This window comes from Canis lupus, chromosome 12 (genome assembly GCF_048164855.1).
Source record: "Canis lupus baileyi chromosome 12, mCanLup2.hap1, whole genome shotgun sequence".
Classification (NCBI taxonomy): domain Eukaryota; kingdom Metazoa; phylum Chordata; class Mammalia; order Carnivora; family Canidae; genus Canis; species Canis lupus.
The window spans coordinates 24,719,752-24,745,019 of record NC_132849.1 but is presented as its reverse complement, the minus strand read 5'-3'; the positions used below and the strand labels follow the sequence as shown (position 1 = coordinate 24,745,019).

The window sequence follows — 25,268 nt, the reverse complement described above, 5'->3', positions numbered from 1 at the left end:
CCCTCTGCTTTGTCTCGTAATATGAAAGCAACCACATGAAAAACAGTACCTGGTCAAATGGGTTTGGCTGTGTTTCCATAGAATTTTATTTACAACAATGGGCAATGGGATAGATATGGCCTGGGGGCCATAGTTTGCCAACCCTTGGTCTATATCTTTAATCTTCAGAGATGTAAAGTTCTTGTTAAATATGAAATTGAACTGTAAAATAGTAAATGCTTTATTTATCTTCAAATGTAGTCAATTCAACATACTTGCCTTAATAAAGTCTCCAAAGATGATGGGTCTAGTCAAAAAATATTCCAGGCCAATTGCAATTCCAAAATGTTTGTCTATTCAAAAAACAAAATCAATTTTTAATATATGATAAGCTTGAATGTAGTATTTCAATAAGATATACAGAATAATATCAGCTGTTACTTTACGTAGAAGGCTTAACTAGTAAATGAAAGTGAGAGAAAGACATGTTAACAGCACACCATTTTAGTTTGGTTGATAATCTCCTGGATTTAAGATTAAGAATGTTTAATATTAATAAATATTTTATTAAATAATAGATATTGAATATACATTTAATAAATAAGGCATACTTTAGAGATATCCTGGCTTCTTAGCAGACAAAATGCTGGTTCTCCTACTTTCCCTTTTCTACTTAAAATTCTATACTGAACTTAAAATATTAACTCTTCCTGAATTTTAATAAAATTATTTCCCTAATATTTCATATATGTCTATATATTTGAATCATCGAAGAGAAAAACTTTTACCCATGAATGAACTAAAATTTATTTTGCTTTACTTTATCTAAGCTCATTTTAATTTTTCTTTGTAGAAATCAAATTGCTTTTATAGGCCCCCGCCCCCCCAACCAAAGAAAGAAAAAGAGCAGGTATTATGCTGAGTGAAGTAAGTCAACCGGAGAAGGACAATCATTATATGGTTTCACTCATATGGGGAATATAAAAAAATTGTGAAAGGGATTATAGGGGAAAGGAGAGAAAATGAGTGGGAAAAATCAGAGAGGGTGACAAAAAATGAGAGACTCCTAACTCTGGGAAAAGAACAAGGGGTAGTGGAAGGGGAGGTGGGCAGGGGGATGGGGTGACTGGGTGACGGGCACTGGGGGGCACTGGATGGGATGTTATACTATATGTTGGCAAATCGAGCTCCAATAAAAAATATACATAAAAAAGAACAGGTAAATAATAATTGATATTTACTGGCCATTTCTGTCAAAATAGTATGGAAATAGTGCTTATCTTCATTATTTATCAACCGGTCATGGAAAACTCTTTGGCATTCATGGCAAAAGAGTCTAAATATCTGTATTTCTTCTCTTATTGTTCCTGAATCGCACTGGAGGATACCTGTTTTTTTAAGAAAAGGAAAAAAGGAAACGTCTACATTTGTGAAATATCTAGTAACAGTTGAACTAGAAAATCCTTAAGTCCAGCTTTATCCCCACACTACCCCAAATGGCTGCTTCCCCACTAGGGTGCTAGTGGGGAAGCACCCCATCCCCCTGCCTCAGGGCTCTCTGCTGGCAGGGACTTTTTCATTCCTGTGTTTTAGGTTACCTGTCATCTCCTTGGAGAGGCCTTCCCTGACTCCTCCTGTCAGTGACTCTCATGGCTTTCTCATCTTCCCATATATAACTTGCCACAATCTCCGGGGACATATTTATTAGCTAGCCTGCTGCCCCTAGATGCTTGGGGCAATTATTATACATTTTTTAAATAGGTTAATTCCCATGATGATGGTTGGGAAGCCACCAGAATGCACATCGATGCTTGTAAGTCAGTCCTTGTGATTTTAGATTCTGGGCTCTTGTATATGAGATATTTTAAAATAAACTCAAGTATACACTCATAGAATAACAGTGATCTCACTTTTTGAAAGTAAAACTGGACACATTATCTGGAAAAACCCTTTTTCTTGTTTTGTGATATTTCTTTAACTGAAGAGGTGAAGTGGTTAGACTTCACACTACAGGCCATGTTCATCTCATTATTACACTGGGTTGCCACATGTTAAGTGAGGAGTGCTACATCTCTTTAATATACAAACATGCTTCTAGTAACTCCCCTCACCCCCACCTCTGACCTTTACACTGTTTTCAAAACTCCAATTCCCTCTCTCATTCTTTTCCAAGGTTCAGTCCTCACCAAATGCCCTTGGTCCTTCTGGCTTCTACTCCAAGTTACTCTGATTACTCTTTGTATGGATATAAATTATAACGGTCAACACAGTTCTAGTAATACCAAGTTACAGCAAAAGCAGTTATGGATAGCAGTCCTTGAAGTGTTCATTCTCTCTGGGGACCCTTCACTTCTCACAGCACAGTGCAGACGGGCATAGGGAGAATATTTACTCTACATATAGGTGTACATGGCAGACAAGATGAACCATACAACATAAGCGCAAAATCCTTGAGTAGGCTGAAGGGGAGGGAATTCAGTGTCTGAGGGGGTATTGGCACATGATCAGACCAGGGCCAACTTAACCACTACGGGGAAGGAAGGCAGATGCAGGTGGTCTGGGAGATTTGGAAGATGAGGTACTTCTGGTTTGATTTCTTTTCTTTTTTTTTTTTTTTTTTCAGTGAAATAAGAAGACACATTATCAGCTGGAAGCAAGAAATGGAAGGAGGTGCTGGTGGTCTGAGGGAAGCTATGACGTCCTTAGCCTAAGGTGGGGGTGGAGGGTGACTTGAATAGGGGACATGTAATGGGATTTCCAGGCGGGGCACAGAGACTCGTGTACATACAATTCTACCTAGAGATTGGGGATGAATGGAAATGAAAGGAGTTTGCAGGTCAGAGAATGAGAGTTCCATACATTACCTTGTACACATTTGGATAAATCTCTCAAGTTAAAGACATAGTGAGATTTGGCCGGTGTTGGCAGAAGGTCAACACTCAATCTGTTATAAATCTCAACTGCGGCTTCTACAATGTTTGGTGCGGTTTGCTTTACAGCTGGTGGGAAGTCACTGAGGAAGCCATTTAAGATGGCCTAGAACAAGAAACATAATATGAAAAAGGGTTAGATTTTTTTAAAATAAATTTATTTTTTATTGGTGTTCAATTTGTCAACATACAGAATAACACCCAGTGCTCATCCTGTCAAGTGCCCACCTCAGTGCCTGCCACCCAGTCACCCCCACCCCCGCCCACCTCCCCTTCCACCACCCCTAGTTCATTTCCCAGAGTTAGGAGTCTTTATGTTCTGTCTCCCTTTCTGATATTTCCCATTTATTTTTTCTCCTTTCCCCTTTATTCCCTTTCACTATTTTTTATATTCCCCAAATGAATGAATGAATGAGACCATATGTTTGTCCTTCTCTGATTGACTTACTTCACTCAGCATAATACCCTCCAGTTCCATCCATGTTGAAGCAAATGGTGGGTATTTGTCATTTCTAATGGCTGAGTAATATTCCATTGTATACATAAACCACATATTCTTTATCCATTCATCTTTTGATGGACACTGAGGCTCCTTCCACAGTTTGGCTATTGTGGACATTGCTGCTAGAAACATTGGGGTGCAGGTGTCCCGGCGTTTCATTGCATTTGCATCTTTGGGGTAAATCCCCAGCAGTGCAATTGCTGGGTCGTAGGGCAGAACTATTTTTAACTCTTTGAGGAACCTCCACACAGTTTTCCAGAGTGGCTGCACCAGTTCACATTCCCACCAACAGTGCAAGAGGGTTCTCCTTTCTCCACATCCTCTCCAACATTTGTGGTTTCCTGCCTTGTTAATTTTCCCCATTCTCACTGGTGTGAGGTGGTATCTCATTGTGGTTTTGATTTGTATTTCCCTGATGGCAAGTGATGCAGAGCATTTTCTCATATGCATGTTGGCCATGTCTATGTCTTCCTCTGTGAGGTTTCTGTTCATGTCTTTTGCCCATTTCATGATTGGATTGTTTGTTTCTTTGGTGTTGAGTTGAATAAGTTCTTTATAGATCTTGGAAACTAGCCCTTTATCTGATACGTCATTTGCAAATATCTTCTCCCATTCTGTAGGTTGTCTGAGTTTTGTTGACTGTATCCTTTGCTGTGCAAAAGCTTCTTATCTTGATGAAGTCCCAATAGTTCATTTTTGCTTTTGTTTCTCTTGCCTTCGTGGATGTATCTTGCAAGAAGTTACCGTGGCCTAGTTCAAAAAGGGTGTTGCCTGTGTTCTCCTCTAGGATTTTGAAGGAATCTTGTCTCACATTTAGATCTTTCATCCATTTTGAGTTTATCTTTGTGCATGGTGCAAGAGAATGGTCTAGTTTCATTCTTCTGCATGTGGATGCCCAATTTTCCCAGCACCATTTATTGAAGAGACTGTCTTTTTTCCAGTGGATGGTCAAAGCCTCCACCCCAAGATTGCTAGAACTCATACAGCAATTTGGCAGTGTGGCAGGATGCAAAATCAATGCCCAGAAATCAGTGGCATTTCTATACACTAACAATGACACTGAAGAAAGAGCAATTAAGGAGTCAATCCCATTTACAATTGCACCCAAAAGCATAAGATACCTTGGAATAAACCTAACCAAGGAGGTAAAGGATCTATACCCTAAAAACTATAGAACACTTCTGAAAGGAATTGAGGAAGACACAAAGAGATGGAAAAATACTCCATGCTCATGGATTGGCAGAATTAATATTGTGAAAATGTCAATGTTACCCAGGGCAATTTACACATTTAATGCAATCCCTATCAAAATGGGATTTCTTCACAGAGAGTTGGAACAAATTATTTTAAGATTTGTGTGGAATCAGAAAAGACCCAGAATAGCCAGGGGAATATTATAAAAGAAAACCAGAGCTGGGGGCATCACAATGCCAGATTTCAGGTTGTACTACAAAGCTGTGGTCATCAAGACACTGTGGTACTGGCACAAAAACAGACACATAGATCAATGGAACAGAAGAGAGAATCCAGAAGTGGACCCTCAACTTTATGGTCAACTAATATTCGACAAAGGAGGAAAGACTATCCACTGGGTTAGATTTTTTTAACACCAAAAATTTATCTTTCAAATACTTAAGATCTGATTATGCTTTTTCTAATAATAATCAGCTGAATTCCTATGCGAGGACATATGGGTGATAAAACTCTGCCATTCACTTCAGAATATGTCCCTGAGAATAGGCTCACTCCTGTCTTCTGTAACTGGTGATGCTTGAGCAGCATTTGTTTCTGACCAGTGATCTGACCCAACTTGCTCTCCACCTAATTTAGATTTCTGCTCCCTGTGGGTTCAGAGGTCATTGTGAGGTGCCTAAACTTATGTGGAAATGAGCTGAGGGCCTCTCTCGGGTATTTATGGGTACATGACCAAAGGTTCCATAGATTTCATTCTCATGTATGTTTAAGGTACAACTCCATCAAAACTACAACACACCCCTCTTGAGCTTCCCGGTCTCAGTATTGGGCCCCACCCCATGCTTGGATCAGGAACTTGCAAGTTTCCTTTGATGGCTTCCCTTATCTGTCCCCCACAGCCTAGCTTGAACGTAGTCTTGAACCTCTCTGCTTCCCCGACATCATCCCATTCCAGCCCGGGGTCTTTCATCTGGGCTTCTTCAGCCCCTCCTTCTCCTATTGGCCTTGCCATTTCCACTCCTGTCTCCCTTTGGTTACCTTCAGTCAGGAAGATCAGGCTCTGCCCTCACCTGTGAGTCAAGACTTACCTGCCTGGCTCTTCACTTTGCCTCTTCCCCATTGCTCACTGTGACCCAGCCACACAGGCTCTTTCCTTCTCCTCAAGGTCTCTGCATGGCTACTCCCCCCAACCCTTCCAGTCCCCACCTCCCCACACCCCGTCCCCCTGCCTTAGGGCTCTCTGCTGGCAGGGACTTCTTTATTCCTGTGTTTTAGGTTACCTGTCATCTCCTTGGAGAGGCCTTCCCTGATTTCTCCTGTCAGTGACTCTCATGGCTTTCTCATCTTCCCATATATAACTTGCCACAATCTCTGAGGACATATATATTAGCTAGCCTGCTGCCCCTAGATGCTTGGGGCAATTATTATAGATTTTTTAAATAGGTAAATTCCCATCATGATGGTTGGGAAGCCACCAGAATGCACATTGATGCTTGTAAGTCAGTCCTTGTGACTTTAGATTTTGGGCTGTCGTATATGATATTTTAAAATAAACTCAAGTATTTACTTCAACGAGCCTCCTCATTGAACATTAGTTTTAGCAGCTTATGAGGACTATCTTTTGAGCTACCCACCCCCCACCCCCGGGCCCCCAACATATGTTTAACATTCTCCATAGGGCCCACATTTTGAGTAGGACCATCTCAATATATATAAAATAAAAATTTTACTATACATCTTATATATATCCTATACATAAAAAAATCAAAATTCTAGTCTGTTTATTCTTTATCACAAAAATATAAAAATAGTTATATAAATGTAACTAAATTAGTTTTATATATTTAGTATTAATATAATACATATTAGTTCAGTTATCTGCTTATTACCTATCTCCATGGCCGAAGCTCCATGACGACAAAGATGACATCTGATTTGTTTAAATGTAGTACCAGGGGGATCCCTGAATGGCTCAGCAGTTTAGCACCTGCCTTCGGCCCAGGGTGTGATCCTGGAGTCCCAGGATCGAGTCCCACATTGGGCTCCCTGCATGGAGCCTGCCTCTCCCTCTGCCTGTGTCTCTGCTTCTCTCTCAGTGTCTCTCATGAATAAATAAATAAAAATCTTAAAAAAAATGTAGTACCAATGTCTATCACCTGGTAGATGCTCCTAAATATTTCTTTAATAAATGAAATTAAGGGCTATTCAACTGATATTCATAAATTAAAATTAGCATGTCATTCTAGAGTTTACTGAGGACCACAGCTTGGTCTTCTATTCAAAGATCTGGCTTACACGACATATTTGACAACTTTGAAAAGCTTCTACTAAGAATATGCACACATGAGAGAGCCAGAATTCCCAAAGTTTGGGAGAAGGATGCTTTGGTATGAGGACACTATTAATATTTCGTGGAGTTGATCATTGTTTTTAATTACTGATGTTATATCTTTCTAATTAGAAATTATATCTAATTTAATGACATCAATTTAATTGGTTCTGTGCTATTTAGCTTACCTTTAGAATGTATAGTGATATACATTTTTGGTATATACATTTTCAATAAGTAAACACTAAGACATGTATGTGGCTCAAAGGTGAGTTACCCATAACCACACATAATCCAAAACATGGCAAATTCTGACCTGTCTTTAGTTATGTGCTCCCTACATATATGTGCTGTTTAGCTAACTTGCAACAGACTCTCAAAGAGTCTTTCTCAAAGAAAGTGCAGTGATAGTACTGATTGTTTTAGAAATAGATGGTTAAAAACATTATGTACCTCCTGCAAACACACTGTACATTTACCATTTAGACTCAGAGGCTTCTTTTAGATGGTAGCAATAAATTAGTTACTTCATGTTGCTAATGACAAGTTTAACATATTGATTTGTTTTTCTTCAGTTCTTGCTGGTCCCCCCAAGTTCTTTCCCCTTGTATAGTGACCAAGCACAGGGAAAGTGGGCCATGAACTCTTGAGTACTGCTTGGATGGGTTGTGATGGAAAGTAGAGTTTGGAATCCATAGGTCTAGAGCAAATTCTTCTCTTCTATAGGGAAAATATCCTGTCTGTGAGGAGTATATGCTTCCCCACCTGAATCTAGTTCAACCCAGTGACCCTGGGATCTCTCTCAGTTTTGGTGCTTTTCATTTCCTTTTCTACCTACATTTAGCACAAGTGTTAAATAGTAGTCTGTAAGTTACAGTTGGAAGAGGCAGCTCCTATTTTCAGCTGGGATGTGCTTGCTGGATGATGTCCCTATGGATGACACAGTTCCTGTGGAGAAGCCTGAGGGTAAGGAATCATTTCATTTCCAGGAGCCCAGACTCCATATTTTCCTTCCCACCAAGAGAGCACTGTGGAACGATTAGGAATGACATTCTTGTTGGGATAGCCTTGAGTTTGCTTTCATTTATTAAAATATGAAGTAATTAGTAAATTCAGCATTTTATCATCAGGCATAGGTTACTTGGGACATACCTCACTGCTGATCACATCACAAAGTGTGTCATGATAGAATGGTTGGGAGTCACTCATCTCAAACTTCAAATTATACACGATAGATCTCAACAAAATGTGAGGGGGTTCAAAGAAATTCTTCTTATGCCTGTGTTTTCCCTGTTACCCACTTCATGTTTTGTTCTGCACTTTGTTATAGGAGATACACTCCCACTCTTTCATGTTCTAAATTATTCTATAAGACAAAAGTTTGAAAAACAGAAGTTTTTCAAAATGTGGTGATTCTTATGTCATTTTGGCATTAGCTCCTAAACAACTTACTGAAACTACCTTAAATTCATTAAAAATAATTTCCCATGGGTATAAGCTATTTCAGTATGAAAACCACTTTTCATGTACTAAAAGGTTGTGTATGTGATGGCTCTGTTCCTTTTTCTCCTCTGAGAGGTCCCGTTGGAAGGAGAGGCCAATGCTGGTGAATGCAGAGGCTCACTTAATGCCAGTGTCACTGCCCCTCTTTGGCTCCTCAGTGATTTATCATCAAAGTCAGCTTCTCTAAACCAGTCACCTACCTGTCTGATTCTACCTGTGTGCCCACATCACCATTTCTTGCCCCCGTGACTGCATTTGACTGTTCCCAGGATCTGTTCCTCCCTGTCAATTCTTGTCTCCCAAGACAGCTCGCAATCTTCTCTATAAGCATTTTCTGGTTGGTTATGGTATGCTCACTCTAGTTGTGCTGCTTCATGTTCTCTTGTCATTCTACTTAAAGTAATGTTGCATCTTTATTGAACACTTCTGCTAAGCATTTATTTATAGGGTAGGCACAATTATTTTTCCCATTTAAGGAAGTGGCCCCTTAGGGAAATGTGTACAGGTAGAAGAATTTGGGTGGTTGTTTTTGTTGGAGGTAGTGGTGGCAGTGAGGCAATGAATTCTAGGTTAGCTGTGTTTTGCTTGAGCTTGCTGGCATATCAGGAGCTGTGTTTGGTGGGTGGTGGGGCACACAAGACCTGGTGGTCAGGTATGAGAGGAACAGAGAGGGGGTCTGGGTAGTAGACAGCATCTGCTGAATGCCAAGAGTCAAGGGTCCAGGATAAAGTCTTTGGCAGTCTTTCTGCATCCCTAAAACTATCTCTGAGACCACAAACACAGAAGGCAATGATGCAAATGCCTGTTGTGTAAGGGACAGGCAGGGCTAGATAGGGAGAGATAGGTAGGGGGCCATGGAATCAGGCTCACAAAACAAAGTCCCAAAAAAGCTGAGATGTAAAGAAACCAGAGATAAGGGAATAGACCAGCCCACCTGGCCCTGGATATTAGGAAGTATTTTTCTTTGGCAGCTACAATGTAATCACAGAAAATGACTAGACCACAAAGAAGTCAAGTCATTAAGGGTATTATCAATAGTCCTTGCTCAAACTAAGACAACACAATCTCAAAGCCACAAACTCCCTGGTCAAGTTTTCAATAAAATACCAGCCTAAAAAGCCTTCAGTGGCAACCCTGTTGGGTTCCCTCTCACTTCTGAGAGCTTTTTCTGTATCCTCACTTAATACACTTCTATCACTTTACTCACTCTTCTTTGTTCATGAGATTCATTCTTTGACTCTGTGAGATAGGAACCTAGCTCTTCTGCTTCACCATCAGCTACTGCCCAGATACCCCTGTGTTTACCTGGTTTCTGCTCAGAAAAGGGACAGATGGGCTCCTCTGAAACACAACAGCCTATTTTGACTGGGAATTTTGGAACAGATATGTTTTCTTTTTCTCTCCTGCTGAGGTATAAGTTCACACTCACCTGAAAAATCTGTTTCAGACTGTGCTCGGAGGGCATTGGAAGGCACAGCATGCTGAAATGTCGGATGAAGCGGGGAGTCACAGGGTTGCGGCCACCACCTGGAGGTGCACATGCTGATACGATTGTTACATCCTGGGTGGGAACAAGTCCACACAAGTCAGCCCACAAAGAAAGAGATGACATCTGCCCATACCGGTGGCAGGACTCAGAACCAACACATTTTTGAGGACGTACCATATGACAGCATTACCTTATGTCTTCCTACACATTATCTGACTTAGGAGATCACTACCTCAGGAGATCACTACCATTACCCTCATTCTGTAGATGAAAAAAAATCAAGACCCTGGGTAGTTATTGCTCAAGATCATCAGCTAGTGCCTCTATCTGTAGAAATATACCTATATAAACATTTAGTCTTAAAGAATTGTCAAGAAGTTGTATGTTAGGTTAAAAGATATTCATTTAACAAATATTAAGTATAGTTGATTCTTGTTATTTGCAGTAGTTATGTCCTATAAAATCACTGGAATGCTGAATTTACACACACTGAACCATTGTTCTTAGGGAAAATACAAAGTTAGGTTCCTATGAGCCTTCGGTCATAACATTTTCAATTGGCCAATACATCATAACTGTAATTGCTTCTGGTCTTGCCTCCTCTCAGACCACCCCTCCCCTGAAACCAAGGGAATCTTTCTGTAACATTTCCTCTAGGGGCTGCACATCTCTTAGAGGATAAATCCACATTCCTTGTTGTGGCACCATGTGGGCTGACCTTTGCTTCTTCTGCCACTTTGGCACCCACATTCCACAGCACCATTATATTCAACATTCCCTGATTTAAGATGCAAAATGCTCCTTTTCCTTACTTTGCTATGCTCTGACCCCAAAATCCTGTTTCAACATCATCACTTCTGGGAAGGCGTCTCTCATCCTCAACCGGTGCCTCAATCCCTGCCTCCCTCCAGTCTCTCCCCACTCATCACCCTGCGTTATAAATACATGTGTCCATCTGCTCCCTGAAGCTGAGCCTTTGGGGAGGTGGGCCTGTCTCACTTGTCCCTGAATGTCCTGAATAAAGCAGGGTAAGAATTTAATATAGATTAAATAAATTGAGTCACATATAAAAAACACCAAGGCCATAGGTTAGAGGATGAATTATGTCCTCCTTTTCTCCTGGCCAAATAAATGTTGAAGGCTCAACCCCTGGTATCTCAGAATGTGATTATATTTGGAGAGAGGGTCTGTAAGGAAGTAGTTAAGTTAAATTGAGGTCATTAGGACAGGCTCTAATCCAGTATGACTGGTGTCTTTATGAGAAGAAGACATTTGGACACAGATAGATGCAGAGGGAAGATCATAAGAAGAAACAGGGAGAAGACAGCCATCTGAAAATCAGGGGGAGAAGCCTCAGAAGAAACCAACCCTGCTGATATCCTGATCTCAGACTTCTGGCCTCTACAACTGGGAGACAATAAATTTCTGTTGTTTGAGTCACTCAGTCTGTGGTATTTTATATGGCAGCCTTAGCAAACAAATATATCATCTTTTCTTACTGTTTAAATTTAAACACACAAAGTAATTTAAAACCTAAAGTAACCTGTATATCTTTCCAAAATAGTTTGCTTCTGTCATAAAATCCACCAAAATCTTGATACTGCCGAAGTAATTCAATTGGAGGCTGAGAGCCATAGCGATCCAGTCTGGGCATGTTTAAATCATCAACAAAAATCACAACATGTTTGTTTCCTGGTGCTCCTAGGGAATAAAATGAATTTAAGAATTAAGATTTGCCACTGGAAAATGTAAGACAAAAGCTCAGGTAGGGCTTTGGACTCAGTGAACACCCCATAGGTCATAATGAGCTCAGTTCTGAGTGAGGAGGGCCCCAGCAGGGAGGGGTGCACAGAGCTGAGACATCCATACTGCCGGGTGGACCCTCGCCCTCGCTCTCAGAGGTGCAGGATGATGCCAGCTCTCCAGTCAGTCTGGATCTTTCTCAATCTCAGGCACTGACATTGCCTCCCCTGACGTGTGGCCTGGCATGGGGGAGGAAGGTCATTTTCTTTTTAGAGCAGGAGATAGAAGTACTCCAAAAGTTTCCTTACATAAATACCATTGCACCACCCTCCATAGGGAAAACAGGGCTGGATGTTCAAAAGCATCTGATCACATCAAAGAGAAGTCCAGTATGGTGGAGCTTTACACTGCCATATTTAACTTAGAGAACATCAATATGCATACTAGTCAAAAAAAAAAAAAAGAGTAATGACAAAGAAAAGGAAATGGCCTAAGCAGGGGTGACCCTGCCCACTCTGGCATCCAGCACTTGCCAACAGTGAAGGAATCAAGGCAAACTCAGTGCCCAATTCCATCTTCCAGATCCCTGAAGCCAACTTGCAGCACAGGCATGGGGAGGGGCTTCAAGAGAATCCTTCACAAAGGCATGGTCTCCTATCAGAGAGACTGGCACTCACTACCCTGTGCCTACCAGAACGGGAAAAAGGGAATAGAGAGGAGGCAGTAAAGCAGCTGGTATCCTCACAGGTTGGCACAGAGGGCCCATTAGATAATGGACACCGTGGAAGGCAGCTGGCTCGAGCTTGGCTAGTATTTCACCCAGGGAGGCTGTGGGCCAGCCAAGTGGACCCAGTAGCAGGGACTGCAGGATATACTCTGAAAGGTGGGACTGAGACGGGGCTGAGGCCCTGGTTCCCAACATTAGGGAAACTTCCAATGGGGATGCCAATGCCTGGCCTGTGTACACCCTTTTGGGGAGTCCTTCAGAGAACCTGCTCCTGGAAGCCTGACACACAGCATGGACAGTCATTCATCATCAGCGAGAGAAGCAGGGACAATCCACATGGAGGCCCATCTAAATGTTAGTTAGGGAGAACACTTGTCCTTTCCTCTCCTTCTCCCCTCCCGACACACCAGAGCCTCCTATAGGGAGGACCAGGAAGGGCAAAAGGGCACCCCATGCCCCCCTCCACCTCCAGCCCCATGAGACACAAACCAGGTCTATGGCAGAGAACCCAGCTTTACATTGGGTTTGGAATTGAAACTTTACATTAGACCTGACTCAAAATAGCTGCAAGTGACCAGAAAGTGATGCTATTTATCTAATAGTTAATATGGGATGGAGAGGGAGATCCCACTGATGCCTGGCTGGTAGCTCTGACTGGAAAAAAAAAAAAAACAAAAAAAAAAACCTAGATAGTTTCATGCTGATTCCTTGCTGAGTTCAGATAACAGCATACCAGATACAAAGTGGTTTATTTGTTGGTCTGTTTTAAAAAAAGGGAAATCAGTGCAGGTTTGAAAGCCTGCATGGAAAGGGAGAGCCACAGAGAGCCAGAGATTGAAGATGTTCTGAGTTGAAGGTGATGATAGAAATAAAATCCTTGCTTGCTAACGGTAAGATATCTGGATATACAGCACAGTAAAGAATACCATTCACAGAATCACCTTTACAAATAAATTAAGCAAAGATGATATCCTTTAACCTTTATTACATGCAATGTTTTTGTGGTTATTAGTTTAATAAATAATTTGTGTGAGACAAATAAAAATGATAACTCTTACCTAGTATATTTTTTCTTTTCCTTTCCAGTTTTGACTCAATAATCTCCTGTGTTCTTGCAGATGAAGTTTGAGCAGAAAAATTTAGATAAACAGGAACATAGGCAGCTGTTTCTTGAATTCTATTCAACAATCCTTTTGCAATGACAGACTTTAAATTTAAAAATATGTTAATTGATTTCATATTCAATATATCTTTCAATCATCTACATCAGTAATAATCCAGTACAATGAGTAAGAAACAGGATAAAGGAGATAGGTTAAAGCCCCATTGAAATGTCTACCTTCTTCCTAGGGATTATATTTAATTATATTTATCAGAGTCATAGAAATACTCTAACCAGCTCTATCTTAGCAAAAGTTTTTATTTTGGTTTTATACCAAAATCCAACTTGGTTCCTATCCAAGTCAAGCATAGAAGAACCCAAACTTCTTTTAGAAATAACTTAGAAGGGAAATAAAAGAGGAAAAAAAAAAGAAATAGTCAATAGCGAGTCTCTATGGGGGCCCCTCCCAAATGATAAAGACCACACAATCAACATTTCCCTCCACACTCTGTTTTTTCCAAACCCCACTGCTATGTCAGATAGAAGTAAATGGGCAAGAGCAGACACACTGAGCTTTATCAACCCTCTGCTGGGGACACAAACTATTCTGACCAATTCCCACCCTCACCTGTGTGGTGGCAGCCTCAGAAATTCCAAGGGATAAAATAACAAAAAAAGCTCCCAAGCCCCAAAACATTGGTCCACAGGGTCCTCTGGTTTATGTGTGGTATTGACCCCAAGGATTTACTCAGAAACTGGCAAACTTCGGAGTAATTCTCTAGACATAGATTCAGCATAGTTACATTCTTCCTGCAAAATGATCAAAATTCAAAGGAATTTCCTCTGAAAAATAATGTGTTATTTCTGGGGCTTACAGTTCTATGTCTACCATGCCCTCATTTGTGGACAGACCTCGTTTCAGATAGGTTTCCCACCTTGCCAACTCCAGTTATTCCCGTAAACAACACTGAATGCCTGACTGCCAGCAGTTTTTCCATTAGATACCCAAAGCGCACTGTGTCAGTTGTGGGGACAAGCATTTCGAAAAAGGGAATGTCTCGACTGTACTTGAAGGTAGGTATTATTCGTTCCCAGGGATCTAGCCGTTTGGTGTCGAAGTCCATGTGAATGCTCCACAGGTCGCCAGAGCTGGGAAGCTGAAGTATAAAATCAAATACCGTGTTCAATAGGATTGACACGTAGCAATAGAAAAATTCACACATAAACAAAGGCAGTCATAGAATATGAATGTATTTGGGTTTCTATTTTCTTTGTAGAGAAATAGTTGTTTAGGTATCAAAATCTAATACTTTAAACATAACTATGCAACACAATGAACAAAAAATATTATATATCTATTATATTAAAACCTTAGATTAGAGGGTACCTGGGTGCCTTGGTCAGTTAAGCATCTGACTTAGGCGGAGGTCATGATCTCAGAGTCCTGGGATTGAGCCCCCACTCCTCCCTCAGGGGGGAGTCTGCTTGTCCCTCTGCCCTCCCCCTGGCTTGTTTCTCTCACTCTTTTTCTCAAATAAATCTTTTTTTTTTAAAACCACCTTAGACTTGAATTGTAGAGCATTTTCAATTCAAGTAAACATTTGGGGGCTTACTCCTTGCCAACTACTGTGCTTGGTGGTAGACGTGAATGATGAATGAGACCCAGTGTCTGTCTTTAATGACCCTGAAATTCACATGGGGGAATACAAGCATATCAGTTAATATTACAGAGAAGTAAGAGTCCAGTGGAGTTAGTACATTTACAAAGGCAAGATGATTCATTTCTATTTGCAGGGGTTATAGTGATGGCTGGAAATTCAATCAAGAAAGCTTCCAAGAGGTGATGTTACAGTTCAGACTTGAAGGACAAGCAGGAGTCCCATGGGCAAAGAAGAAATGGGATGAGGAAAGGAGGGTAAAGAGAAGGCTGAAGACATGGGAAGTACCATGCTGGGAAATATGAGAGCAGTATGTACAGTGAGAGATAATCTGGGAACACAGGGGCCAGGTTATGAAAAGCTCTAGTTTTCTTTTTTCTTTCTTTTTAAAAAATATTTATGTATTTATTTAGAGCAAGAGAAGGCATGTGTGCGCAAGGGGGGGCGGGGATGTGGAAGGGCCAGAGGGAAAGAATATCCAAGCAGATCGTGTAGAGCATGGATCTCACCACCCATGAGATCAGGAACTGAACTGAAACCAAGAGTTAGATGCTCAGCTGACTGAGCCACCTAGGTGCTCCAGCTTCACTTTTTAAAGAGCTTGGACCAAGAATTCAATGAAGGATTCTGAGCAGATAGGTGACATGACTAGATTGTATTTCAGAAAGTTCATTCTGGCAGCTGTGCAGAGCAGTTATTTCAATCTCATTTGACAGCAACTTTATTTTTTAAAAAAGATTATTTATTTTAGAGAGACAAAAAGCAAAAGAAAGAACATGAATGGAGGGGGAAGGGCCAAGCAAGGGAGAGGGAAAAGCAGACTCCCTGCTGAGCAGGGAGCCCAACGACCACGATGATGATGACAACTATGACAACGAGGACCACAGGGGATTGATCCCAGGACCCTGGGCCCATGACCTGAGCCAAAGGCAGATGCTTAACTGACTGGTGCCCAGGTGCCCAACAGTAACTCTTAATAAGAAATCCATTTTATACGGTGACCTAGTACATACATATACGTGTGTCTACAAATATATATATAATATTTACCCCTACTGTCTGCAATTCACTCTATTTTCTATTTTATCCTATTTTTTTTAAACTTTTGAGGTGTAACATCTTTTGTCAGATTTTAAGGGTTCAGTTTAAGGTGTTTTTGCATATGCAAATATCAATGTAACTACCCCTGGATCATGATGTAGAACATATTCAGAGCCTCAGAATGCTCCTTTCTTCCCCTTCCCCATCAATACCATCCATACCTTCCTCTGAGAGAAGTCACTAGTCTACCTGTCTGGTCTATTTGTCTATGTTGTGCTAATACCACACTCTGTTTACTTGTGTTAGCCCCAGTACACAGAATGGTGCCTATTGTGTAATAGATTTTCAGTACATATTTGTTGATATGAATACTATTTGTTGAAATGAATCTGTTGAAATGAATGCTTGCTTTGGACCATCTCCTACTGACCATCCCAGATCATTTCTCTTGATCCAGAGAGATCTGTCTGTCTCAAATTTCCAATTGTCCTTAAAATGGTCCATCCTGTCCAATTATGATACAGTCATCTTGAGGATCCAGAAGTGTTTCATACCTACGATAAGGTCCTAATCCATAGGGTTTAGATTCTTAGGGAATTTTTTCTTCTTTTGGTAACTTTTTACTTTTATATAATCTAAAACTTAAAGAAAAGTTAAAAAAAGAGTGCAAAGAACCTCATATATTCTTTATCTAGATTGATTGTCCACATTTTGCCCCCTTTGCTTTATTATTGTTTTTTCTACTCTATGAGAGTTAATTGTATACACTATTTCACCTTACTCTAAATAACTGAGTGTGTGTTTCCTGAACAACAAAGATATTTTCTTATATAATCACAATCAAAATCAGGAAATTGAATAGTGATATGTTATTACCTAACTTACATTCCATATTCAAATATTGTCAGTGTTTTTAATAATGCCACTTATAGCTATGTTTTTCCCCAGTTAGGACCCTATACAGGATAATGCACTGTATTTAGTTATATCTCTTTAGTCTTTTCATTTGGAAAAGGTCCTCAGCTTTCTTTGTCTCCTACGACAGACATTTTTGGAGAATATAAGCCAATTTATTTTATAGAATGCTCCTCAGTTTGGGTATTCCAGGTGTATTTCATAATTAGATTCAGATCATCCATGTTTGAAAGGAATACTTCACAAGTGAGGTTGCATCCTTCTCAGTGCTCTATATCAGGAGGCACAGGTTTGTCCTAATACTGATGATGTTAAATTGATTTCTTAGTTAAGGTAGTGTCTGCATGGTTTCTTTACTGTAACAATACTAGTTTTCTTTTTGCAATTAATCAATAATTTGTAGGAAATACTTTGAAACTATGTAAATATTGTTTCTCATCAAGCCTTCATTCACTAGCTTTAGTATCTATTGATAATTCTTGCCTAAATCAATTATTACTATAGAGGCTGCAGAGTAATGATTTTCTAACTCCATCATTTCTCCTATATAGATTAATTGGTATTCTGTGAAAAACAGCTCTTCCTTCTCCCCCATTTATTCAGGTATATTTCTGTTATGAATACTGACACACAGATTTTTATTTCATGTAAAGGCTTGTAATCTTATACTATTATTATTTATTTTAATGCTCAAATCTGTTCAGATTTGGTCAGTGAGAGTCTTTTGACATGAGTAATCATTCTTTGAGTACTTCTTTGCTGTCATAATTTTGCACTTTCCCCTGTCCTACTCCTGGAATCAGCTATTTCATTAAAGAGCCTTGGCTCCCTTTCATGGAGAACAGATATTTAGAACTTATCATATTAGGTATGCATATTGCTCTTGAGGTTTCCTTTCTTCTAATTCCTATCAGCAAACAGAACTAGGAAATTTACGTATGTTGTATGAATATATGTATTCATTTTCATATATTCATTTTTTTTGATCTATGAGTACTAAGACTTCCAATTCCAATGCAAGAACACAGGTGCCTTCTAATTTCTCCCCTTACATATTTGTAAATAAATCCTTTTGCTAACAGTGAGAAACCTGGTTGACATTATCCTCAATATATTTATTCTTTTGCTCAATCTTATTTTTAAAAATATTTTATTTATTTATTTGGGATAGAGAAAGAGAGAGAGAGAGAGAGCACAAGCAAGGGGGAGTGGCAGAGGAAGAGGGAGAAGCAGGCTCCCTACTGAGCAGAGTCTGATGTGGGGGCTCAAACCCAGGACCCTGGGATCATGACCTGAGCCAAAGGCAGATGCTTAACTGACTGAGCCACTCAGGAGCCCTTCATTTGCTCTATCTTAGAATCTTTTAGTGACATATTTTTATTTGCAGAACTAAATCCTTTAAAATTTTAGTCTTGAAATTTAATTTTAATGATTCAGAGTAATTATGTTAAAATGAAATTTATCTGGCTCTTACCCTGGCATCAGGATTATCATCGAATTGTGCTCTAATAAATGTGTCGAAAGAATCCCAGTAGTTTTCAGTTAGATTGCCACCCAAAGACCATAAATAACAGAATACAAAAGTCTGACATAGTACTGTATTCAATTTTGTTTGTTCCTGAATGAACAAGGAGAAAGAATTTTAGTATTTTATTTAACTTTATAAACAGAATCCTTAAATTGCAAAGCCAAGCCAAAAGATTGCTTTCTTTTGTTTAGGCTTATGCATTTTAAAAAGGGTACAATATATGTTTCTTATGGTTGACTCAAGAGTTCACAGAGCAATGTTTTACATATTTAAATACACTGAGGAGAAAATGAATGGCAAGGGATATGTAGGAAAAAGCTCAAGGCTGTCTTTCAATGGACTATTATCACTTTGTTTACACCTCCGTGAAGGTATTTAAGCAGCTGCTAGGCAGACACATACTGGGAATGTGTTGCAGAATGTGTTGTACACTGTAGGAAGTTTAAATACTGAGTACAAAAGTAAACTATAGGTTCTCTTACATTCCTTCCAATTTTGAGATTCTGATTCATAATCATTACTCCACTAAAAAATTAACTTAAAAATAAAAAATGATTGTTTTACAGAAAATTGTTATTTGCAAAGTATCTATACAACAATCTCATGTTCCTAGCCTTATAGCAGTGAGAAAAACCTTTCATACCATTGTCAAATTAACTCCATCTTTCCCAAGTATCAAAGACTCCAGTAAGCAACATAGTGTAGTAACTTTGCTGATGTCCACTTGTGGGATAGCTTGGCCACATTTTTTATTGATAAAATGTAAACCATCATCAACATAACGTTGGAAAAGGTTCAGTATATATTCTTGGGTTTCTTCATTCAGCTGAAAATCATATAAACAAATAATATTTTAGTAAGACTAGATGAAATATGTAAGCAAATTTAGAAATGGGTTAGTTTAAATCTGTGTATTGCAATATGTTCTGTGACTTTTATTTTTTTTAAGATTTTATTTATTTATTCATGAGAGACACAGAGAGAGAGAGAAAGAGAGACAGAGACACAGGCAGAGGGAGAAGCAGGCTCCACGTAGGGAGCCAGATATGGGACTCGATCCTGGGACTCCAGGATCACACCCTGGGCTGAAGGCAGGCACCAAACCACTGAGCCACCCCGTGTCCCTGTTCTGTGACTTTTAGATTAAAGGGTATAAACATCACAAGATATGAAACAAATTGAGATAAAAAAATCTGATTTGGAAGAGACATATAGAGGAGATTCTGGGTAGTGGACAATGTCTTATAATCATTTGTTAACTGTCAATATATGTTTCATGCAGTCTTATAATTAAGAACAATTAAAAACAAGAAATATAAAAAACAGCAATTTAAAAATCTATGTAAGGAGAGGAATAATTCCCAAAGATTTAAAAAGAATGTAGCCCTTCTCAGCATTCCTATTTAACATTGTACTGGAACTCTTAGCTAATGCAGTAGGACAATAAAAAGAAGTAGAGTACACAGAAGGAAGAAAAAAATGTCTTTGTTCACAGATGACATGATTGTCTATGTAAGAATTTACCAAAAACTCCTGGAACTAATAAGCACTTATAGCAAGGTAGTAGGATGCAAAGTTGTCAATTGCTTTCCTATATACCAGCAGTGAATAATTGGAATTTGGCATAAAATATATAACACCATTTATATTAGCACAAAAAATGAAATACTTAGGTATAATTCCAACAAAATATGTACAAGAGCTAAATAAGAAAAACTACAAGACTCTGATGAAAAGATAGAGATGAACGAAGTAAACTGAAAGATATTCAATGTGTATGGACAGGAAGATCCAATATTGTTAAAATGTCAATACTTCCTAACTTAATCTATAGATTCAATATAGTCTGAATCAAAACACCAGGAAGTTATTTTGTGTATTTCAGCATACAGAGAGGCAAAATACCCAAAATAGCATAATATTGAAGAACAAAGTTAGAAAGCTGACGTTATCTGACTTCAAGACTTACTATAAAGTGACAGTAATCAAGACAGTGTGATACTGGCAAAAGAACAGACACATAGATCGATGGAACAGAATAGAGTCCATCCAGAGATAGACTCATACAAATATAATCAACTGATCTATGACAAAGGAGCAAAGGTAATCCAATGGAGAAGGGATGGTGTTTTCAACAAATGGTGTTGTAACAACTAGACATCTATGCACAAAAAAATATGAATGTAGACACAGATATTACACCTTTCACAAAAGTTAACTCAAAATGAACCACAGACCTAAATGTAAAAAGCAAAACTATAAAAACTTTTAGAAGATAACAGATGAGAAAATCTAGGTGACCTTAGGTTTGGAAATGGTTTCCAGAACAATGCCAAAAGCTCAAACCATGAAAGGATATTTGATAAGCTGGACTTCATTAAAATAAAGAAGTTGTGTTATCTCTTTCTGTGTCTCTCATGAATAAAAAATAAAATCTTAAAAACAAAACAAAATAAAACTTGTGTTCTGTGAAAGATTGTAAAAAGAATGAAAAGACAAGCCGGGCTGGGAGAAAATTTTTATAAAACACACACCCTACAAAGAACTTGTCTCCAAAATATTATAAAGAACTCGAGGGAGGCGGGGCAAGATGGCAGAAGAGTAGGGTCCCCAAGTACCTGTCCCCACCACATTACCTAGGTAACCTTCATATCATCCTGAAAACCTACAGAGTTCGGCCTGAGATTTAAAGAGAGACCAGCTGGAATGCTACAGTGAGAAGAGTTCGTGCTTCTATCAGGTAGGAAGACGGAGGGGGGGTGGGGGGAAGAAGTAAAGAAACAAAAGGCCTCCGAGGGGGAGGGGCCCCGCGAGGAGCCGGGCTGAGGCCGGGGCGAGTGTCCCCAGGACAGGAGAGCCCCGTCCCGGAGGAGCAGGAGCTGCACCGACCTTCCCGGGGGAAAGGGGCTCGCGGGGAGTTGGAGCAGGACCCAGGAGGGCGGGGATGCCCTCGGGCTCCCGGGGACACTAACACTCGGGACAGTGCGCCGAGCTCCCTAAGGGCTGCAGCGCCCACGGCGGGACTGGAGCAGCTCGGAGGGGCTCGGGCGTAGGAAGAGGCTCCGCGGAGGGGGCTGCGGGCGGGAGGGCGAATCCAACAGCGCAGGCTCCGGAGCACAGGGCGCCGGACACAGCCCAGGATCCGGCCTCTCCCCGGGACAGATACTAGCCAAGATACTAGCCAATAGGATCCAACAATACATTAAGAAAATTATTCACCATGACCAAGTAGGATTTATCCCCGGGACACAAGGCTGGTTCAACACTCGTAAAACAATCAATGTGATTCATCATATCAGCAAGAGAAAAAACAAGAACCATATGATCCTCTCAATAGATGTAGAGAAACCATTTGACAAAATATAGCATCCATTCCTGATCAAAACTCTTCAGAGTGTAGGGATAGAGGGAACATTCCTCAACATCTTAAAAGCCATCTACGAAAAGCCCACAGCAAATATCATTCTCAATGGGGAAGCACTGGGAGCCTTTCCCCTAAGATCAGGAACAAGACAGGGATGTCCACTCTCACCACTGCTATTCAGCATAGTACTGGAAGTCCTAGCCTCAGCAATCAGACAACAAAAAGACATTAAAGGCATTCAAATTGGCAAAGAGAAAAAAAATTGGCAAAGAAGAAGTCAAACTCTCCCTCTTTGCCGATGCCATGATACTCTACATAGAAAACCCAAAAGCCTCCACCCCAAGATTGCTAGAACTCATACAGCAATTAGGCAGTGTGGCAGGATACAAAATCAATGCCCAGAAATCAGTGGCATTTCTATACACTAACAATGAGACTGAAGAAAGAGCAATTAAGGAGTCAATCCCATTTACAATTGCACCCAAAAGCATAAGATACCTAGCTATAAACCTAACTAAAGAGGTAAAGGATCTATACCCTAAAAACTATAGAACACTTCTGAAAGGAATTGAGGAAGACACAAAGAGATGGAAAAATATTCCATGCTCATGGATTGGCAGAATTAATATTGTGAAAATGTCAATGTTACCCAGGGCAATTTACACGTTTAATGCAATCCCTATCAAAATACCATGGACTTACTTCAAAGAGTTAGAACAAATTATTTTAAGATTTGTGTGGAATCAGAAAAGACCCCGAATAGCCAAGGGAATTTTAAAAAAGAAAACCATAGCTGGGGGCATCACAATGGCAGATTTCAGGTTGTACTACAAAGCTGTGGTCATCAAGACAGTGTGGTACTGGCACAAAAACAGACACATAGATCAATGAAACAAAATAGAGAATCCAGAAGTGGACCCTCAACTTTATGGTCAACTAATATTCGACAAAGGAGGAAAGACTATCCACTGGAAAAAAGACGGTCTCTTCAATAAATGGTGCTGGAAAATTGGACAGCCACGTGCAGAAGAATGAAACTAGACCATTCTCTTACATCAGACACAAAGATAAACTCAAAATGGATGAAAGATCTAAATGTGAGACAAGAGTCCATCAAAATCCTAGAGGAGAACTCAGGCAACACCCTTTTTGAACTCAGCCCCATAACTTCTTGCAAGATACATCCACGAAGGCAAGAGAAACAAAAGCAAAAATGAACTATTGGGACTTCATCAAGATAAGAAGCTTTTGCACAGCAAAGGATACAGTCAACAAAACTAAAAGACAACCTACAGAATGGGAGAAGATATTTGCAAATGACGTATCAGATAAAGGGCTAGTTTCCAAGATCTATAAAGAACTTATTCAACTCAACAACAAAGAAACAAACAATCCAATCATGAAATGGGCAAAAGACATGAACAGAAATCTCACAGAGGAAGACATCGACATGGCCAACAAGCACATGAGAAAATGCTCCGCATCACTTGCCATCAGGGAAATACAAATCAAAACCACAATGAGATACCACCTCACACCAGTGAGAATGGGGAAAATTAACAAGGCAGGAAACCACAAATGTTGGAGAGGATGCAGAGAAAAGGGAACCCTCTTACACTGTTGGTGGGAATGTGAACTGGTGCAGCCACTCTGGAAAACTGTGTGGAGGTTCCTCAAAGAGTTAAAAATAAATCTGCCCTACGACCCAGCAATTGCACTGCTGGGGATTTACCCCAAAGATGCAGATGCAATGAAATGCCGGGACACCTGCACCCCAATGTTTCTAGCAGCAATGGCCACAATAGCCAAACTGTGGAAGGAGCTTCGGTGTCCATCGAAAGATGAATGGATAAAGAAGATGTGGTTTATGCATACAATGGAGTATTACTCAGCCATTAGAAACAACAAATACCCACCATTTGCTTCAACCTGGATGGAACTGGAGGTTATTATGCTGAGTGAAATAAGTCAATCGGAGAAGGACAAACATTATATGGTCTCATTCATTTGGGGAATATAAATAATAGTGAAAGGGAATAGAAGGGAAGGGAGAAGAAATGGGTGGGAAATATCAGAAAGGGAGGCAGAACATGAAGACTCCTAACTCTGGGAAATGAACTAGGGGTGGTGGAAGGGGAGGAGGGCAGGGGGTGGGGGTGAATGGGTGACGGGCACTGAGGGGGGCAATTGACGGGATGAGCACTGGGTGTTATTCTGTATGTTGGCAAATTGAACACCAATAAAAAAATAAATTTATTATAAAAAAAGGAACTTGAAAAACTAAAAAATAGGAAACAACCCAATAAAAAATGAGCAAGATTTGAATAGGCACCTCACCAAAGGAGATATTCAGATGATAAATAAGCATATGAAAAAACATACATGATAACCTATTGGAGAAAGGCACATTAAAGCAACAAGACATACCTATTTGAATGGTGAAAATCTAAAACACCAATATCACCAAATGCTGGTGAGGATGTGCAGCAAGAATTCTTATTCATTGCTGGTGGGAATGCAAAATGGTATAGCACTTTGGAAGATGAACTGGCAGTTTCTAATAAAGCTAAATAAAATTTTATCATAAAATCCAGCAATCATACTCCTAGGTATTTTACCCAAGTGAATTGAAAACTTACATCTACACAAAAACAGATAAACATACAGATGTTTACAGCTTTCTTCATAATTGCCCAAACCTGGAAGCAATCAAGATGTCCTTCAGTAGATGAATGGATAGACTTAGTAAATCCATACAGTGGAATATTATTCAGCACCAAAAAGAAATGAGCTATCAAGCCACAGAAAGACAGAGAGGAAACTTAGAAGCGTATTATTAAGTGAAGGAAGCCAATCTGAAAAAACTACATGACATTCCGAAAAAGGCAAAACTATGGAGACAATAAAAAGATGAATGGTTGCCAGGGGTTGGGAGGGATATGGATGGATGCATGGGTACAGTACAGATTTTAAGTCAGTGAAACTATTATGTATAATTATATAAGAGTGGATACGTGACATTACATACTTGTCCAAACCCACAGAACTATACAACACAGAAAGTGAACACCAACATATACCATGCACTTTAGTTGATAGTAATATATCAGTAATGTTTCATCAATTTTAACAAATCACTTTTAACAAATGTACCACGCCAGTGCAGGATGTTAATAGGAAAAACTATATTTGGAGGAGGAGTATATATGATAATGCTCTGTACCTTCCATTAAATGTTTTTTATAAACCTAAGAGTGCTTTAAG

At 39.8% G+C, this 25,268-nt stretch overlaps 2 protein-coding genes across 11 annotated transcripts in view; one reads left to right on the top strand and one right to left on the bottom strand.

Annotated features, from left to right (window-relative positions):
• Positions 1 to 11,366, top strand: part of TRABD2A (TraB domain containing 2A) — a 166,108-nt gene extending 154,742 nt beyond the window's left edge. For both annotated transcript variants that reach the window (XR_012004320.1, XR_012004319.1), the window contains exons 10-11: positions 2,603 to 2,691; positions 9,885 to 11,366. The gene's annotated coding sequence lies outside the window, so the exon portion shown is untranslated. The remainder of the gene's footprint in view (positions 1 to 2,602; positions 2,692 to 9,884) is intronic.
• The window catches only part of DNAH6 (dynein axonemal heavy chain 6), a 233,560-nt gene that overhangs the window by 101,140 nt on the left and 107,152 nt on the right, over positions 1 to 25,268 (bottom strand). For all 9 annotated transcript variants that reach the window (XM_072770018.1, XM_072770016.1, XM_072770010.1 and 6 more), the window contains 9 exons: positions 19,284 to 19,466; positions 18,587 to 18,730; positions 14,434 to 14,655; positions 13,455 to 13,602; positions 11,470 to 11,627; positions 9,867 to 9,998; positions 2,844 to 3,015; positions 1,221 to 1,367; positions 259 to 332 (listed from right to left, as the gene is read on the bottom strand). In XM_072770018.1, the coding sequence (XP_072626119.1) occupies positions 259 to 332; positions 1,221 to 1,367; positions 2,844 to 3,015; positions 9,867 to 9,998; positions 11,470 to 11,627; positions 13,455 to 13,602; positions 14,434 to 14,655; positions 18,587 to 18,730; positions 19,284 to 19,466 (1,380 nt within the window). The remainder of the gene's footprint in view (positions 1 to 258; positions 333 to 1,220; positions 1,368 to 2,843; positions 3,016 to 9,866; positions 9,999 to 11,469; positions 11,628 to 13,454; positions 13,603 to 14,433; positions 14,656 to 18,586; positions 18,731 to 19,283; positions 19,467 to 25,268) is intronic.